Source organism: Berkeleyomyces rouxiae, assembly GCF_048999995.1.
Source record: "Berkeleyomyces rouxiae strain 22BRR77 chromosome Unknown BrBRR77_ptg000004l, whole genome shotgun sequence".
Classification (NCBI taxonomy): Eukaryota; Fungi; Ascomycota; class Sordariomycetes; order Microascales; family Ceratocystidaceae; genus Berkeleyomyces; species Berkeleyomyces rouxiae.
In genome coordinates this window covers 1268826-1283334 of record NW_027396494.1, presented here as the reverse complement: position 1 = coordinate 1283334, position 14509 = coordinate 1268826, and the positions used below count along the sequence as shown (strand labels likewise).

Sequence of the window (14509 nt, the reverse complement as noted above, 5' to 3'; positions counted from 1 at the left end):
TTCTTTTTTTCTTCCCTTGGGACATGAAAGTCCGCAGCGTCGGCACGAGACATGGGTGCAGAGTTTGGTTGTTTTGCCAGGGGAGGAGACTGAGAAGAAAGGAATGTGTGTGTATAGAGGGAGAAGATGTGGGGTGTGGCTTATTAGAGAATTTTATCTATGACGTCTTGGAGTTATCCACACGCCCCCCATTGGGCGGGCAAAACATGCCTCATGGGAGGCACTTCACGTGTTCATGTTTTTTTTTTTCTTCTTTCTAGGGCTTCCTGGGTTCTGAGGCTGGGCTCTGCTTGCATTGCTTCCTTGTTGTCTCTATTCGTGTCTGGTAGGAAGGCGTGCATCAAGGCAGACAGACAGACAACCAACGAAGCAAAAGAAAGAGAGGAATAGAGAGTAATAGAGAGGAATAGAGAGTAAAACGTGCGTGAGCGCCGAATCAAAGACCAACAGTTTCTGCCCATGCTCGGAGTGGGTGATGGGATAGGCGAGCCGCACCATCACAACGCACATGTAGCCCGGCGACGAACGAGGACGTAGTTGCTGAGAATGCCAGAACACGGCACACAAGCCCAGTATTTACAGCACGCACATGAGATCAAACAAGTCAGGCCCGGCACCAGAGCTTGGTTCCGAGCCGATGCAGCGATTAATTCGCTTAATGCCCCCACCCCCATTGCAGTCGATAAACCCATATAAATGCTCAAAGTCAAGGGGAAAGGGAAGGATTCGCTCCCCTGTGAGCTATGCTAGTTGACAAGGAAGACAAGGCCAGAGCCAGCACAGAAAAGGGCAGTTTTTGAGCTTTTCTGTCCATGTATAAACTCGGTCCCAGGTCCCCCTCACCCCCTCTACCGCGAGGACCTGGCTTCCTGGAAAAGAAAACGGCAAGTGCGCGACTCGCCAGTTCCTGGTTCTTGCCTATTTATTACCGATCCGCCCTCACCCGGGGAAAGAGCGTTCTCCTTCCTTTCTTTCTTCGAAGTTTCTTCATCTCTTCTTTTGCGTCTTGTTCATGCGTGCCTGCCGTACCTGTCAAGTCTACAGCAAGTGTCTTTCCTTTCTGCTACGGCAACTGCCCTTTGTGTCTGCTGTCCTCGACGGTTACTTCAACTACATCAATTACTCTACTCATCTTATTCATTGCTTCGGCATTTTGGCGCCCCTCGTTGCGACCTTGGGTCTAGCTATCTTCTCTGCTGCCATCCCCAGTCTCCCTACCCTCTCCTCTGCTCTGCTTCCCCCTCCTTTGCTTCCCCCTCCACCATGTCTCATGCCGACGCCATGGTAGGCGCCGGAGGCCCTGCCTTCAATCGCAATCCCTACTCGCGTCACCAGCCGACTGCTGAAGACAAGTACCGCCCTTCCACGCGCCTGCCCGAACTGTCGTCTCTCTTGAACTCTGCGCAGAACGGCCCTCCGCCACCAGGCAGCAGCGCTAGCGGCCACCCCTACTCCGCAAACTCGCCCCTTCACTCGCCCACCAGCGCTCACCACCCGCGGCCACCCCATCATGAAGGCCCGCCCCGCCACGCTCCTTCAACGTCCGCCGCCCCGCAGCACCGACCACCACATGGCTATGAAGGTGATGGACGCGGCCCGCCATCATCGTATGAGCAGCACCCCTATGCTGCTCGTCCCCCGTATGGACCTTCCGGACCCGGTCCCCAGGCCGGTCCCCCGCCTCAGCACGAGCACTCGCCCCAACGCCCAGGCGCGCTCCCAATGCACCCACATCCGCACCATGAGCAGGAGAGATACTCTGACTACAACTATCCAGGCGCACGCACCCCACCGCCACCTCCAGTATCTGCCCCGCCAGCCTATCAGTACGGCCCTTATAGCATCCCTCCTCACCACATGCCACCACAGCAGCAACCCCAACAGGCTCCTGGCCCAATGCCTGGCCACTATCCGCCACAGCAGCCCATGCCTCAGGCCACTGGCCAAGTCCAGGGCCAACCCCCTCGCCAACGCACATCAATTGCATGCCGCTACTGCCGCAAGCGCAAGGTAAGACGACCTCTATTTCGTGCTCGTCCAAAGGAACTTGTACTAACATAACACCCCACTCAAGATCCGCTGCAGTGGATATGCCAACTCTCCTGGCGGTCGCTGCATGAACTGCACCCGGATGAACCAGGAATGCGTGTTCCAGCCCGTCTCGTCGACCGGCACTAACGCTGCTTTTGTGCACATCTCGGCGTTGCAGGGAACTGTGCCCGTTGGCACACCCGTCTTTGGCGCCTATGGCCAGCTTGTGCACCAGTCGCCTCCGCAATCAAACGCCCAGCCCGAAATGGCCCACCCCAACCCTGCCGGCCCGCCCCGCTACTCGCCGCCCAGCCAGTACACCATGCACCGTGCGGCGCCGCCAGCGCGCGGCGGCTCTTCATCAGCTGGCAGTCTCTCCCCGCCGCGCAACAAGCGCTCGACCAGCCCCAATATTCCCGACGGCCACGAGCGCCGCATGCCCCCGCCGCCCGTCGATGCTCGGGGCCAAGGCAGCGCGCGCAGCGGTGCGCCTCCCCGGCCTGGCACCGAGAATGGCATTGTGAATCCGGCCTTCTACGCCCCGCGAGGGTCGCCTAGCATGTCGTCTTCCGCCAGCATGAGCCACCACGGCTCTCCGTCTCTGGGCCCTCCCCCCCAGATACCGCAGGCGTTCGCACCACCAAGCTCGGCCGCAGCGCCTACGTACATGGCTGGCTCACGAAGCAACTCTTCTAGCTCACCGGCACCGTCACCACCGCCCTCGGTCATGAAGGTCAGTCATCTGCTGGATGACAACAAAAGCTTTGATCGCGGCATGCTCAACCGGCTGGGCCGGGGTGGCCTGCGCTGAGCGGGCAGAGCCTGAAAGTCTTTTCTTTTCTGCTGTATGCTTGAGCGTCTTTGTTTTCCCTCTTGCTTTAATCACTTCACTCACCCCTTCCCCACCCCTTTCCTAATTTTCATGTACTTGTTGTTCTGTTTTCTTGCTATGAAAGATTGGCTTGCCTCACGGCAATGCGGCTCGGTATAATACCCCTTCAGAGTATCCGCCCTACGATTTTTTGAGTACTGGTATTCGTCTATTACCCCTTGTTTTCCTGTTCTGACTTGTCGGCCTCTGCACCTTACCTCTGCCAGAGAGCCTTTGTGTGCTGTACTCTTACCCCTCCTCCTACTAATCACCGCCCTCTCCTGGAAGTGTTCATGATGTTATGACTTTTCTTTCTCTGTCTTTATACTATATCAATGACCGTCTTTGCCAAAATCTTTTATTTTTATTTTTTTTATTTTTGACTTGTTCCTGTGTCCGGCATCACGTGAGCGTTGCTGTTAACATATACATACGTACATATACCTATTCACACATCCATCTGCGTCTGACTCGTACATACATACAAGTACATGCATGTTTCCGTGACGTGGTCTGTTGCGCCTCTTGTCGTCTCCCTCGCTAACGCTCATACCGAGTCGCCCTCCAGCCCAATATTCACCGCGTGCGCATGATAAAAGCTGGCGAAGATTCTCACACGCTTGCTAGGATCCCTCAGCTGTGGCGTGGTCGGAAAGATGGCGGTGAAGAGGCGCTTTTGGCCCAGTGCAGCGCATTAGCAGGCGCTGCTAACCTGCCTATGAGGTGCAATCTTAGCGTGGTGTGGTAAAAGGGTCCTCGAGGCCAGGCTTTCCTTGGTTGCCGTGTAAAGTCAGCGGGTGCTTCTTTCCTTTCGCGTTCCTTTTTTGTCTTATTCTTCTTCGCTCTCTTGCGTGCGCGCAATGGAGCCTTAGGGCTCCCTCTTTGCCCAGGGATGTCGCCTGTACAAGTGCAAGTGGAACTCAGAAAAGCGCCGTTTATGCCCCTTCCTCCTCCCCCCCCCCCCCCCCCCCCCCCATAATGCTACGTAGGCTGTTGTGCCGCCTGGCCATCTTTTGCTCCACGTTCTAGACCCCCCTCCCCTCCCTTCCTCTCTGCAAAAACTCGGCCCAGCGCCTGGTGGCTCCACAAAAAGCCTCGAGTTCTCGAGTCCAGGCGCTCGAGTCCTCCGGGCAACTACGCTCCCCCGGTGTGGTTGTTGTTCGTCTGTTGTTCATGCGGCGCCTTCCCTTGCTGCCCACTTGCTTTTCATACCTAGAACTGTCCTCTTCCCCCCCACGTGCCTCCGCCTTCCGGTTCAGGCCAGCCCAGGTTGTGTCAGAACAGGCCAGCTCAGGGTAGTTGCTATTTCTCATCTCTTTCCACCTTCCTTCCCTTCTGTTCCCTGTCGCTTTCCTCGGAGCCGGGGACCTGCGGACCGGAGAAGCAAAGGCCGAAGCCATATGAGGGCCATTGCGCCTTTTTCCCCTCCTTGTTTTCTCAATTAATTTTTGCCCATTTACCAGGCTTAGTCTTCTGTTTCCCCTCTTTTTTTCTCCCCTCCTATAACAGACACAGGGAAGCGCAAACATCCTCGCGGCCGCGGATATCACGCGGAGAAACGCTAGAGTGGCACGGGCGCTTGGCCTACTCCTACTCAGCCATGGAAGCTGGTGGGAGAGAAAAGCTAACACCCGTAATCCTGGTCGATACAAGTCAAACCAGGGCTTGAAGAAAGGGCACTGCATACAACATGAGAACAAGGCAGCAGACAAGAGCTTGCTCTCATGGCCCAACGGGCAGCTTCCTTGTTGCAGAGCAATCCGCCGGACATCTCCTTCGAGCTAGACTGGCGAGCTAGGGTTAGCCCCCTTCAGGGCTTTGTGCTACAGAAGACTAGTGTTAAGGCCTGCGGCAACCGTTATTACAGATTCTTCTAGAAGAAATTCGACAGAGAATAAGCCTGTTCCAGCACACCGGCTATCGCTTGGTTGTCTGGCCGGCTCCTCTCATGCCTTCGATCGAGCTCTATGGAATCGGGTCTTATCTTTTGAAAGAGCACACACACCCTCTGTTGGGCCGTATCGTGCTGTAAACACACTCGCACACTCCCCTCATACCCCTCCATCTATATACAAACATGTGCATGTATGTGTGTACATGTCGACCTTTTCGTCACTTTTCCCACCCCAATCTCTTAGATCACCTCACTTCTAGATTACATCATGTGTATACTTGTAGCACCGAACAGACCACCTTCTGACCCACTAGCTAATATCACGGCACGCGGAAAGCCGCATATCGACAGGGGTTTGGGTAGACACAGGCCGTAAGTGCTTTGGACATGCAGTGATGCTTAGGCCGATTCGGCATGGCCGGTGCAAGAACGAACGCGAACGCGAAACAAGGCGAGACAGATCAGTAAAGATCCTGACCTTGCCGCGAGCTTTTGGGAACTCGGGCCTCGGGTTTCCATTTGCGCCCTACTCTGCCACTTCTGTCTCGACCATGAACGCGCTGCCAAGAAGAATCGCAGGCTCGTGGATGTTATCGTGCTCGTAGCTGTTTCCAAACACGGACCCGTTGGTTTTAGTATACATTAGCCCGCTGCTAACAGAGAATAGGTGACGTCTCATACCTCAAAGTGCCTACTCCACCAGCTTCCAGTATGAATGCTGGTCCGGAATGGAGCTCGGCCCCAACCCAGCGCATGGCAAGGGCGCGTAGGATATGTCCGTGGGCTACAATCAGCACATCCCCGGACGAGCCGTCGCGGCCTTTCGAATCGAGTACCGGCTTGTGCCACTTTGCGCGGATCTCAGCGATGAGCCGATCGAGCCGCTCAGTGATGTCTTGTGGACTTCTGCAAAAGGGGGTCAGAAAGAATAAAAGAGTGGTCAAAAGCACATGACAGGGGCAAGTGCATAAAGCCAAGCAGGGATTGTAATGTAAGCCCTGTCCGCATAGCTGTGCCTAGATACTTACTCTCCCCCAGGGCACCCGTCAACCCATATGTCCCAGACCCCCGGAATCCCCTGGGCCTCCCGCTCTGCGCGGACCTGCTTGCTTGTGATTCCCTCGTAATCGCCGTAGTCCCACTCCCGCACATCGGGCGTGACCTCTACCTTGGCATCACAGGCGGCACCGGCCCTTGCCTCCTCTTGTGTGCCGTGGGGCCGCCACGGCAGCGGGGCATCGGTGCCGAGATTAAGAAGCTCAAACGTTTGTTGAGCGCGGCGGCGCGGCGACACATAGCTAAACCAGCTGTCAGTATCTCGGGGTCACGATTTTCGAGGTAAATGGGGGGTTACATGTGTGTCAGCTTCTTGGGGACTATCAGCCGGTCCCGGCCTACGAGGGCCTTGCCGGTGGCCCGGATCCGCTTTTCACCATTGGCAGTCAACGGGATATCGGTGTGGCTGGTGTGGCGCCCGTCCAGGGACCACTCTGTTTCTCCATGGCGAATGATAAAGATACGGGGCGTCATGGTAGGGAGACTATGGGTCGGACTTAGGGTAGAACTATTTTTAACAGCACGCGAAGATGAAACACGGTCAAAGAAACCGATACCCTCAGGATTTGATTGCAACTATCAAGTGGTGTTTGTTTCCACGGCGATCAGACCAGACGAAGAAGCTTCCAAACAAAAGCGACAAAAGAAAAAAAAGAAAACGACCCAGCAATCATCAAGCGCCGAGGCGGAAGTGGGGGAGGCGACGTTCTGTTGGCGTCTCCAAAAGCTTAGTTATCAGACTCCAAACCAGCCCAGCCCAAACGAGGAAGGCACGTTGTCGCCCCTGCATTGGAAGTAATCCATTTGGATTTTGTCAAACGCAGCGCTCGCGCGCTTGCCGCTTCAGAGTTGCAAATCACGGAAATAAAGTGCAAGAGCCCCCTCGTCGAGGTCAGCCAGTTGCGATGAACATCCAAGCCTCCTTCCTCCCTTTGCAGGAGAGGTTCCTTCTTAGACCTGCCCCGTGTTGTTTTCTTCGTTTAAAAATGCCTGTACTTTTTGGAGTTTCACCTGCCCAGACAACATGTTGGTAGGCCTAAGTACATATGTCTTCCTCATACCCGAGCAGGCGGTCTCTTGGACGAGCAACTGAGTTTCCCTTATTCTTGCATCTTCTACCGTCTATATACTGCCAATTTCCTTCTGTCCATGTCGTCGTCCATTTAATCATATTAGAACAACTTCCTCTTGACTCCTGCCGTGTCTTTCCCCACTCACGAGCCTTCCCGCAAAAAGCGCCCCCCTCCTTCACCTAAAAAAATATGGCTACTCTTGGCTTACTAAGCTATTCCACAACGCCAGCTCGGCCATGTAACTACACCAAAGCTCGGCCAGCGTCAACATCATCTCGGTCTCGCCTTGCCGAACCTCCCACTACTGCTGTCACGTCGCTTGTGGTCCGCGCACTTTCCCTGTTTTCTTCCAGCCTTGCGCCACTTGCCGGCCCGCGAGCCCACGAGCGCTGCCCGCCCAGCGCCACCGTTGCCGCGAGCTTCGAAAGTTCCTTTGAGGCATCGTTACCCAGCCCCCGCTTCGCCGATATCCAGCTTCGGGACCTCAAAGCTACCGGGCCTCCGATTGATTCTGCACTTCCAGCTGCACCGTCGGACAAAAAGAACGGCCAGACTGTATCTGCGAACAGCACATCGATTCCGCTGCCTCCGACAGACCCCAACGCCCAGGTCGCTGTGCACCGCTCTCCTACCGGCCTTTCTCACCGCCGATCCGCCGTTCACCGGTTCATACTGAGGCCGCGTTGCGCCCGGGCAAGCCCTGAAAGCGCCTCTGTCGTGTCTAGGAGACACATCTCCAGTGCCGCCGGTAGACCTAAGCAGGCTCGCCAGCGCTCGACCGCTGCGTGGCGCGAGTACTGGGTGTAAAACATATCCGTCTGTCTCTACGCCTCTTTTTTTGAAGCGTAGAGAAAAAAGTAGTACAAGTAGAAAATCCACTCGATTCTATTATTTTCTTGTCCTCCAAACCTAGGATTTCACGCAACAAGGCTCGCCCAGTCGCACAGAGGACCCTCTCCGGCCCCTTGGATCTCTGCCGATGAATCAGGCGGGTAAGACCTTCACATCGGTGCAGCGCACGCGCGCACGTGTGCTCGCTGTCGGTGCGGCGGTGGTGATTATCTCCAGTACGTTGCTGGGTGCTGGGCTAAAAGAGAAGAAGCAGGTGAATGACGTGAGTTCTCTCCGAGTTCCGTGTGCCCCCTTGCTTCTATGTAGAGTATTAACCTAGACTATAGAAAATCGCACAGCGCCGCGAGGCCTCTCTCGAAGATCAGATTGCCATTCTCGAAAGTCAAAAGACGTCGTTGTACAAACAACGAGACATGGTACAACGTAAGCTGGATGTATTTAAAGAGCGTGTTAGAGAACGCAATGAAAAGCGATGAACGCCTCATGAATGAGAAAGGAGTCTCTGCTGCTAGCTCTAGGGGCCATCCTTTTGTGTGTCGTTATGTAGTACAAAGTATCACCTCGGTGCTATAGTGTATAAACATGTGTTCCAATATAACCAACTAAACAGTTGTCAAAATGTTGTATCTCTGATTTGCGATTGAAAGTGGACTTTGTGTATTCGTTGTTGATAGCATAATCGTGACAAAACTATGGAAACCCTCCACCTTGGACATTATTCCTTCTGGCTTTGCCCGGTCCGCCTACTTCTGCTCGTCCAGCGGCAGTGGCACGGCACGGTACATTAACACAAGAGCCGAGTGTGTCTCACCACCGCCGGAAAGACCCTCAATCTTTTCGGCCGGTACTTCGGATACCTTGTCGTCGTTGAACCACCACCAGTTGCCGTCCGATATCTTCTTGCCCGTCTTGGGGTCGGTGACTGGCTCCTTCTTGACATAGGCCGTGTAGTGGCCGCTGTCAGCGCTGGCGCCCTGATGGGTAATGATGGCGCTGACCTCGTACAATCCGGTCTGGTTAGCGCCGTCGTCGGCAACAAGCTCGGGGTTGAGAATGGCGCGAAGCTCATCCTTGGCTTTTTGCAGCGCGGCATCTTTTTCCGCGTCAACCTGCGCATCAGTCTTGTAGTTTTCCGTCATCTCAGTGTCGCCATCCTTGTCATTGACTTCGCTCGTTTTAGCAGCAGGGGCCGTTGAAGCATCGGCGGTCGCAGTCACCTTGCGCCGCTTACGCGCACGCTCGATATCTAGCTCATCCTTGCGTATCTCGCGCACCTTGTCGCGGACGGGAACTAGCTTTGCCTTGAGCTCAGGCGTGCAGTACTCGGTCAGATCAATCTCGGCAGGAAAAGTCACCTTGCGCATAATCTTGGCCTTTTTCTGAGAATCACGCTTCCAGAAAAAGCGCACAAAATGAACTGTCAAGTAGCGGGGGAGTCTGGAGATCAGCATCTTCTTGGTGTAACTAGCGTTGCGGCCTAGAACTGCCGAGTTCTTTTCTAGCTGAGCTGTGAAGGCGGCCTTGAGGGCATCTTGCAAGTGGTTGGTGCTACTGGTGATGTGGCAGCTTAGCTTGGAAAAGTCCTCGCTGCCAGTAGCTGGCTCGGAGGCATCGCCTTCTTCGTCGCACGTGGTGACAGTCTGAAAGGTGCCCGTCATGTACTTGTCAATGAGGGACCTGTTGCCGTTCTCAGCTGTAGGGTCGTTGATTTTGAGAACTGTGAGGATCTGGGTAAAGGCTTCCTCAGCATCCTGCTGGGCAAAGCCATGGCCATGCTTGGACTGCTCGGCAAACTGTGGGTAGGCGGTACGCAGGCCCTGGATAAAGAGGGTTGCCGTGGGAGTTTGCCGGCGGGCCTTGAGGACTCCAAAGAGCTTGAGCAGCTCGGTGTACATTCTCTGGGTGGCAACTTCGCCAGTAGCCTTGGGCTGCTTCGGCAAGTCATTCGCAATCTCGGGTATGGAATGCAGCACCTGCACGGCCGAGTTTAGGTAGCAGGTGTTGCCGCTGTTTACAATGCCGCGAGGGAGGCCCAGCGCCGTGATGTCATCGGTGCCCATGTCCTCGACAAACTTGGTGGCCTCTTTGGGCCGCACAAGCGCACCCGACGGATCGTCACCGGGGGTCCCCATCATCATCAGGGCCTGGCCTGGCTTAAGGCCCAGGGTGTTCATGGGGACATTGTCCTTGAGGGTAGAGCCTTTGATGATGACCTTTTGGCGATCGGGCTCGACAGAGGTGAGGCTGAAAAGCTGCAGCTTGAAGTCGGTGCTTGTGGAATCAGCGGCGATTTCGACATCGTACTTTGTGCCGCGGTGCTTGACCGACACTAGAAGAGGAGCTGTTAGAAAAAAGGGCCAGACAAGGGCGGAAGCTGGCGAAGCCCATACCGGTGAAGCTGGACATTGTGGGTCAGCAGTTTTCAAAGAGCGAGACTGTGGTAGGCTGGAGGAGATTGGGCAGAATTGGTGAGACTGGGGAGCAATGTAGTAAAGTTGGTTTTTTGGTTTGGAGGAAGGGAATCCCGAGTCGAAGATGGCAGCAAGATGAATGACGTTGCTGGTCGTAGCCTTGTCGCAACGGAAACGTTTGGAGGGCAAGCTTTAACCCTAACAGAGAGCTCTCCACTTGTGGCGACTGTGCTTCTGTCATCTTCGACTAGCGCGAACAGCACGTGACTTCGCGCCGCAAAGCTCATCCCTGAACGCACGTGACCTTGATAGAGGATGTCTGCAAGGGGCTAGCGCCAGGGTAGGCCGGGCCCGAACTCTGTGGAAGAGTCCAAGAGACAGGAAGGACAAGAAGCTAGAGTGGCCTCAAGAGAGCGAATGAGAGAGCTCCGCGAGTGTTTTGAAGCAGAAGATGGTGCAGCTTGTATTGCATTACTTGTAACCAGCTGTAGCGGTAACCCAGGCTGCGTGGCGTACAAGTCTGCAACGAAACCCTATTCTCCGCCTCCCCCCTCTTCGTACCGGTACATCTGGGGCCGGCAGGGGTACGTACCTCCCAGGGCCACACAAGCGTCTGGCGCTACATCGATCTTGTACTGGATACCTTTCAGCAGCTGCGTCAGCTGTAGCGTTCCAGCTGGGTACTTGCGCCCTTGTGCACAGCTATACGGGGCGGCTGCTGCCAAAAAAAAGCTGGCAGACGTGTCGTGTTCCTTCCCTCGCGAGACAGCCGCTAGACTGGGTCCCACAAAGGCTAAGCTGTTCTTTTGGGAGCGCATCGCCAGCGAAGAGCCACGCCGTTCTTTTCCTTTCGTCTCCTGATTGCATCCAGGCTGTGCTTTTGCTGCCGCCGTTTTCTTGCTCTTCACGACGCTCTTGTGCAAGTCAATTGCATCTTGTGCTGCTGCTCATTGTTTCTGTGGCAATTGCTCTCACCTCGCCGTGCTTGCTGTCTTGTCGCCGGGAGCTTTGAACCTGCCCACGCCGCCGAGACTTCACCGGCCGCCCGACCCTATCGCTCCGGAAATTCCTTCTGTATCCAGATAGACGCCGCTGCTGCTTCTCTCTGCCGGCTCTTCCGGACCATCCCGACCACCGCCTCGCCGCCCCGCCTCTTCTCGTCCGCCGCACCGGCCCATGATCACGCCCCTTACCACACCACAAACACCCCAAGCAATCTTGCCCCTCTCGTAATGGCGAGGTCAAGCTCCAAATCCCCGGCCCCGCCGCGGTCCGGAGCCGTGGCCCAGGTCTCTGAGAAAAGAGGTGCCTCGGCTTCCAAGCCTAAAAAGGCCGTGGCTGCCAAGCCCTCGTATGCCTCGGACGGCGTCTCCGACAACGACGTCTTTCTATTGCCGCTGATGGACTACCAGTGGATGATTCTGGTGACGCTTCTGGCTGCCGGCGTGCGCCTGTTCCGCATCTACCAGCCCGACAGCGTCGTTTTCGACGAGGTGCAGTAAGTCATTCGGCCGTCCCGCCGTGTCTGCAGATACTAACCGACGCCAGCTTCGGTGGCTTTGCTACTAAGTACATCAAGGGCCGTTTCTTCATGGACGTCCACCCGCCCCTGGCTAAGATGCTCATTGCCCTGGCTGGTTGGCTCGCCGGCTTCAAGGGTGACTTCGACTTCAAGGAGATCGGCAAGGACTACGTCGAGCCCAGAGTTCCGTACGTGGCTATGCGCCTGTTCCCTGCCATTTGCGGCATCCTCCTTGCCCCGACCATGTTCCTCACTATCAAGGCTTCCGGTTGCCGCACTACCACGGCTGTTCTGGGCTCTCTGGCCATTGTCTTTGGTACGTAATATATAAGCATTGACACCTGTGCTTGTGCACAAGGGCTTCTTTTGAAACATGCTGCCTTCATTAATTTCAGAGTCTCGGCTAACACCACTGCTCTTAGAAAACGGGTTGCTTACCCAGGCCCGCCTGATCCTGCTTGATTCGCCGCTGATGATCGCTACTGCCTTTACTGCTCTGTCCTTCACCTCCTTCACCAACCAGCACGAGCAGGGCCCGGCCAAGGCCTTTGACCTGAGCTGGTGGTTCTGGCTTATTATGACTGGTCTTGGTCTCGGCATCACTGCCAGCATCAAGTGGGTTGGCCTGTTCACCATTGCCTGGGTCGGTACCCTGACCTTGGTGCAGCTGTGGGTTCTTCTGGGCGACACTGTCAACGTTTCAGCGCGCACCTGGTTCAAGCACTTCTTTGCTCGTACCGTCTGCCTTATTGGTATCCCTATTGCCTTTTACATGGCCATGTTTGCCATTCACTTTGTGTGCCTGGTGAACCCTGGCGAGGGCGATGGCTTCATGAGCTCCGAGTTCCAGGCCACTCTCAACTCCAAGTCCATGCAGGCTGTCCCTGCTGATGTCCTGATGGGCTCCCGTGTCAGTATCCGCCATGTCAACACCCAGGGCGGCTACCTGCACTCACACCCTCTCATGTACCCTACTGGCTCCAAGCAGCAGCAAATCACTTTGTACCCCCACAAGGACCACAACAACATGTGGCTGATTGAGAACAACACCCAGCCCCTCGACATTAACGGCGAGCCTATCAATGGGACTCTGGCCTGGGATAACCTCCCCGAGCCTGCTCACCTCAAGCACGGCTCAATCATTCGCCTGTACCACCAGCCTACTCATCGCCGCCTCCACTCTCATGATGTCCGTCCTCCTGTCAGCGAGGCTGACTGGCAAAATGAAGTTTCCTGCTATGGGTATGAGGGATTCGAGGGCGATGCCAACGATTTGTTCCGTGTCGAAATTGTTGCGTCCAAGTCCAAGGGCGAGATTGCCAAGCAGCGCGTACGCACCATTGAGACCAAGTTCCGCCTGGTTCACATCATGTCTGGCTGTGCTCTTTTCTCGCACAAGGTCAAGCTTCCCGAGTGGGCTTCCGAGCAGCAAGAGGTTACTTGTGCTCGCGGCGGTACTGAGCCAAACTCTCTGTGGTACATTGAGTACAACGAGCACCCCCTGTTGGGCGAGGATTCTGAAAAGGTCAACTACGAGCACCCCGGCTTCTTTGGCAAGTTCTGGGAACTGCACCAGGTCATGTGGAAGACCAACGCCGGCCTGACTGACTCTCACGCCTGGGACTCGCGTCCGCCTTCGTGGCCTCTTCTGAGCCGTGGCATTAACTTCTGGGGCCGTGACCACCGCCAGATTTACCTCATTGGTAACCCTGTTGTCTGGTACAGCGCCACGTTGTCTGTTGTCCTGTACGTTGTGTTCAAGGGTCTGGCTATCCTCCGCTGGCAGCGCAGCTGCAATGACTACAGCAATGTTGTTTTCAAGCGCTTTGACTACGAGGTTGGTTCCTCTGTTCTGGGCTGGGCTTTCCACTACTTCCCCTTCTACCTGATGCAGCGCCAGCTGTTCCTTCATCACTACTTCCCGGCCCTGTACTTTGGCGTGTTTGCCTTTGCCCAGGTCTTTGACTTTGTTACTGCCCGCGTCAGCCTTCCCGGTCTCAAGCCTGGAAAGAGTTTCATCTTCAACAAGGTGGCTGCTGTTGTGTTCCTAGTCCTGGCCGTCATTGCCTTCACCCTTTGGGCGCCTTTGGCTTACGGCAACATGTGGACCCGGGGCCAGTGCCAGAACCTGAAGCTTTGGAAGACCTGGGACTTTGACTGCAACACATTCTACGACTCGGTAAGCCTTTTCCTCAGTCATGAGAATCGATGAATTCCTTGCTAACCTGATATCACTATAGTATGACCAGTACACCAATGTTCCTGCCAGCCAGGCTGCCGTCCACACCGACGCTGCCAAAGCTCCTAACCCTGCCGCTCCCGCCAACCCCAATGCCCCCGCTGACCAAGTCCCGATGGCCGATGCCCTGGTTTCAGATGGCCCGCAGGGTCTGAACCACAAGCTTGTTCAGCGCGAGGAAAAGGTCGAGTACCGTGACCAGGACGGCAACCTGCTGGACCCCGAGGTTGTTGAAGGCCTCAAGGGCAAGGTTGAGTTCCAGACGCGCTATGAGACTCGCACGCGCGTTGTCGACGCCGACGGCAATGATGTTGACGAGCCTGATGGCGGCTGGGCCGGTCAGCAGGCGCCACCGCATCCTGACGTCGAGGGTGTCGAGCCCGAGACCAAGCACGTCCAGGATAACGCTGCCCCTGCCGCGCAGAAGGAAAGCGTTGACGGTGCCAAGGAGGCGGAAGAGCTCAAGCCTAAGCCCGCCAGCGAGGGCAACGGTGCTACGAAGAAGGCCTAAGCGTGTGTGTGTGAGGGAGAGAGTTTTCTTTTTCTCATTTTATTTTTTT

The 14509-nt window shown here is 55.7% G+C and overlaps 6 protein-coding genes across 6 annotated transcripts; 4 read left to right on the top strand and 2 right to left on the bottom strand.

Annotated features, from left to right (window-relative positions):
* Positions 1-1263: 1263 nt before the first annotated feature.
* Positions 1264-2842, top strand: BROUX77_004585 (uncharacterized protein; the record flags this gene model as incomplete). The annotated part of the gene is made up of 2 exons (XM_073749363.1): positions 1264-2010; positions 2075-2842. 2 exons carry the CDS (start codon positions 1264-1266, stop codon positions 2840-2842), a joined length of 1515 nt encoding a protein of 504 aa, XP_073605042.1.
* Positions 2843-5322: 2480 nt separating this feature from the next.
* On the bottom strand, positions 5323-6326 carry BROUX77_004584 (uncharacterized protein; the record flags this gene model as incomplete). Its single annotated transcript, XM_073749362.1, has 4 exons — positions 5323-5401; positions 5478-5702; positions 5825-6094; positions 6151-6326. The coding sequence occupies 4 exons, from the start codon at positions 6324-6326 to the stop codon at positions 5323-5325; spliced, it is 750 nt and encodes a 249-aa protein (XP_073605041.1).
* A 788-nt stretch (positions 6327-7114) lies between these two features.
* On the top strand, positions 7115-7732 carry BROUX77_004583 (uncharacterized protein; the record flags this gene model as incomplete). Its single annotated transcript, XM_073749361.1, has 1 exon — positions 7115-7732. The coding sequence occupies one exon, from the start codon at positions 7115-7117 to the stop codon at positions 7730-7732; it is 618 nt and encodes a 205-aa protein (XP_073605040.1).
* A 172-nt stretch (positions 7733-7904) lies between these two features.
* Positions 7905-8253, top strand: BROUX77_004582 (uncharacterized protein; the record flags this gene model as incomplete). The annotated part of the gene is made up of 2 exons (XM_073749360.1): positions 7905-8039; positions 8104-8253. 2 exons carry the CDS (start codon positions 7905-7907, stop codon positions 8251-8253), a joined length of 285 nt encoding a protein of 94 aa, XP_073605039.1.
* Positions 8254-8520: 267 nt separating this feature from the next.
* On the bottom strand, positions 8521-10183 carry BROUX77_004581 (uncharacterized protein; the record flags this gene model as incomplete). Its single annotated transcript, XM_073749359.1, has 2 exons — positions 8521-10106; positions 10168-10183. The coding sequence occupies 2 exons, from the start codon at positions 10181-10183 to the stop codon at positions 8521-8523; spliced, it is 1602 nt and encodes a 533-aa protein (XP_073605038.1).
* Positions 10184-11420: 1237 nt separating this feature from the next.
* Positions 11421-14460, top strand: BROUX77_004580 (uncharacterized protein; the record flags this gene model as incomplete). The annotated part of the gene is made up of 4 exons (XM_073749358.1): positions 11421-11686; positions 11737-12026; positions 12133-13889; positions 13951-14460. The coding sequence occupies 4 exons, from the start codon at positions 11421-11423 to the stop codon at positions 14458-14460; spliced, it is 2823 nt and encodes a 940-aa protein (XP_073605037.1).
* Positions 14461-14509: the final 49 nt, after the last annotated feature.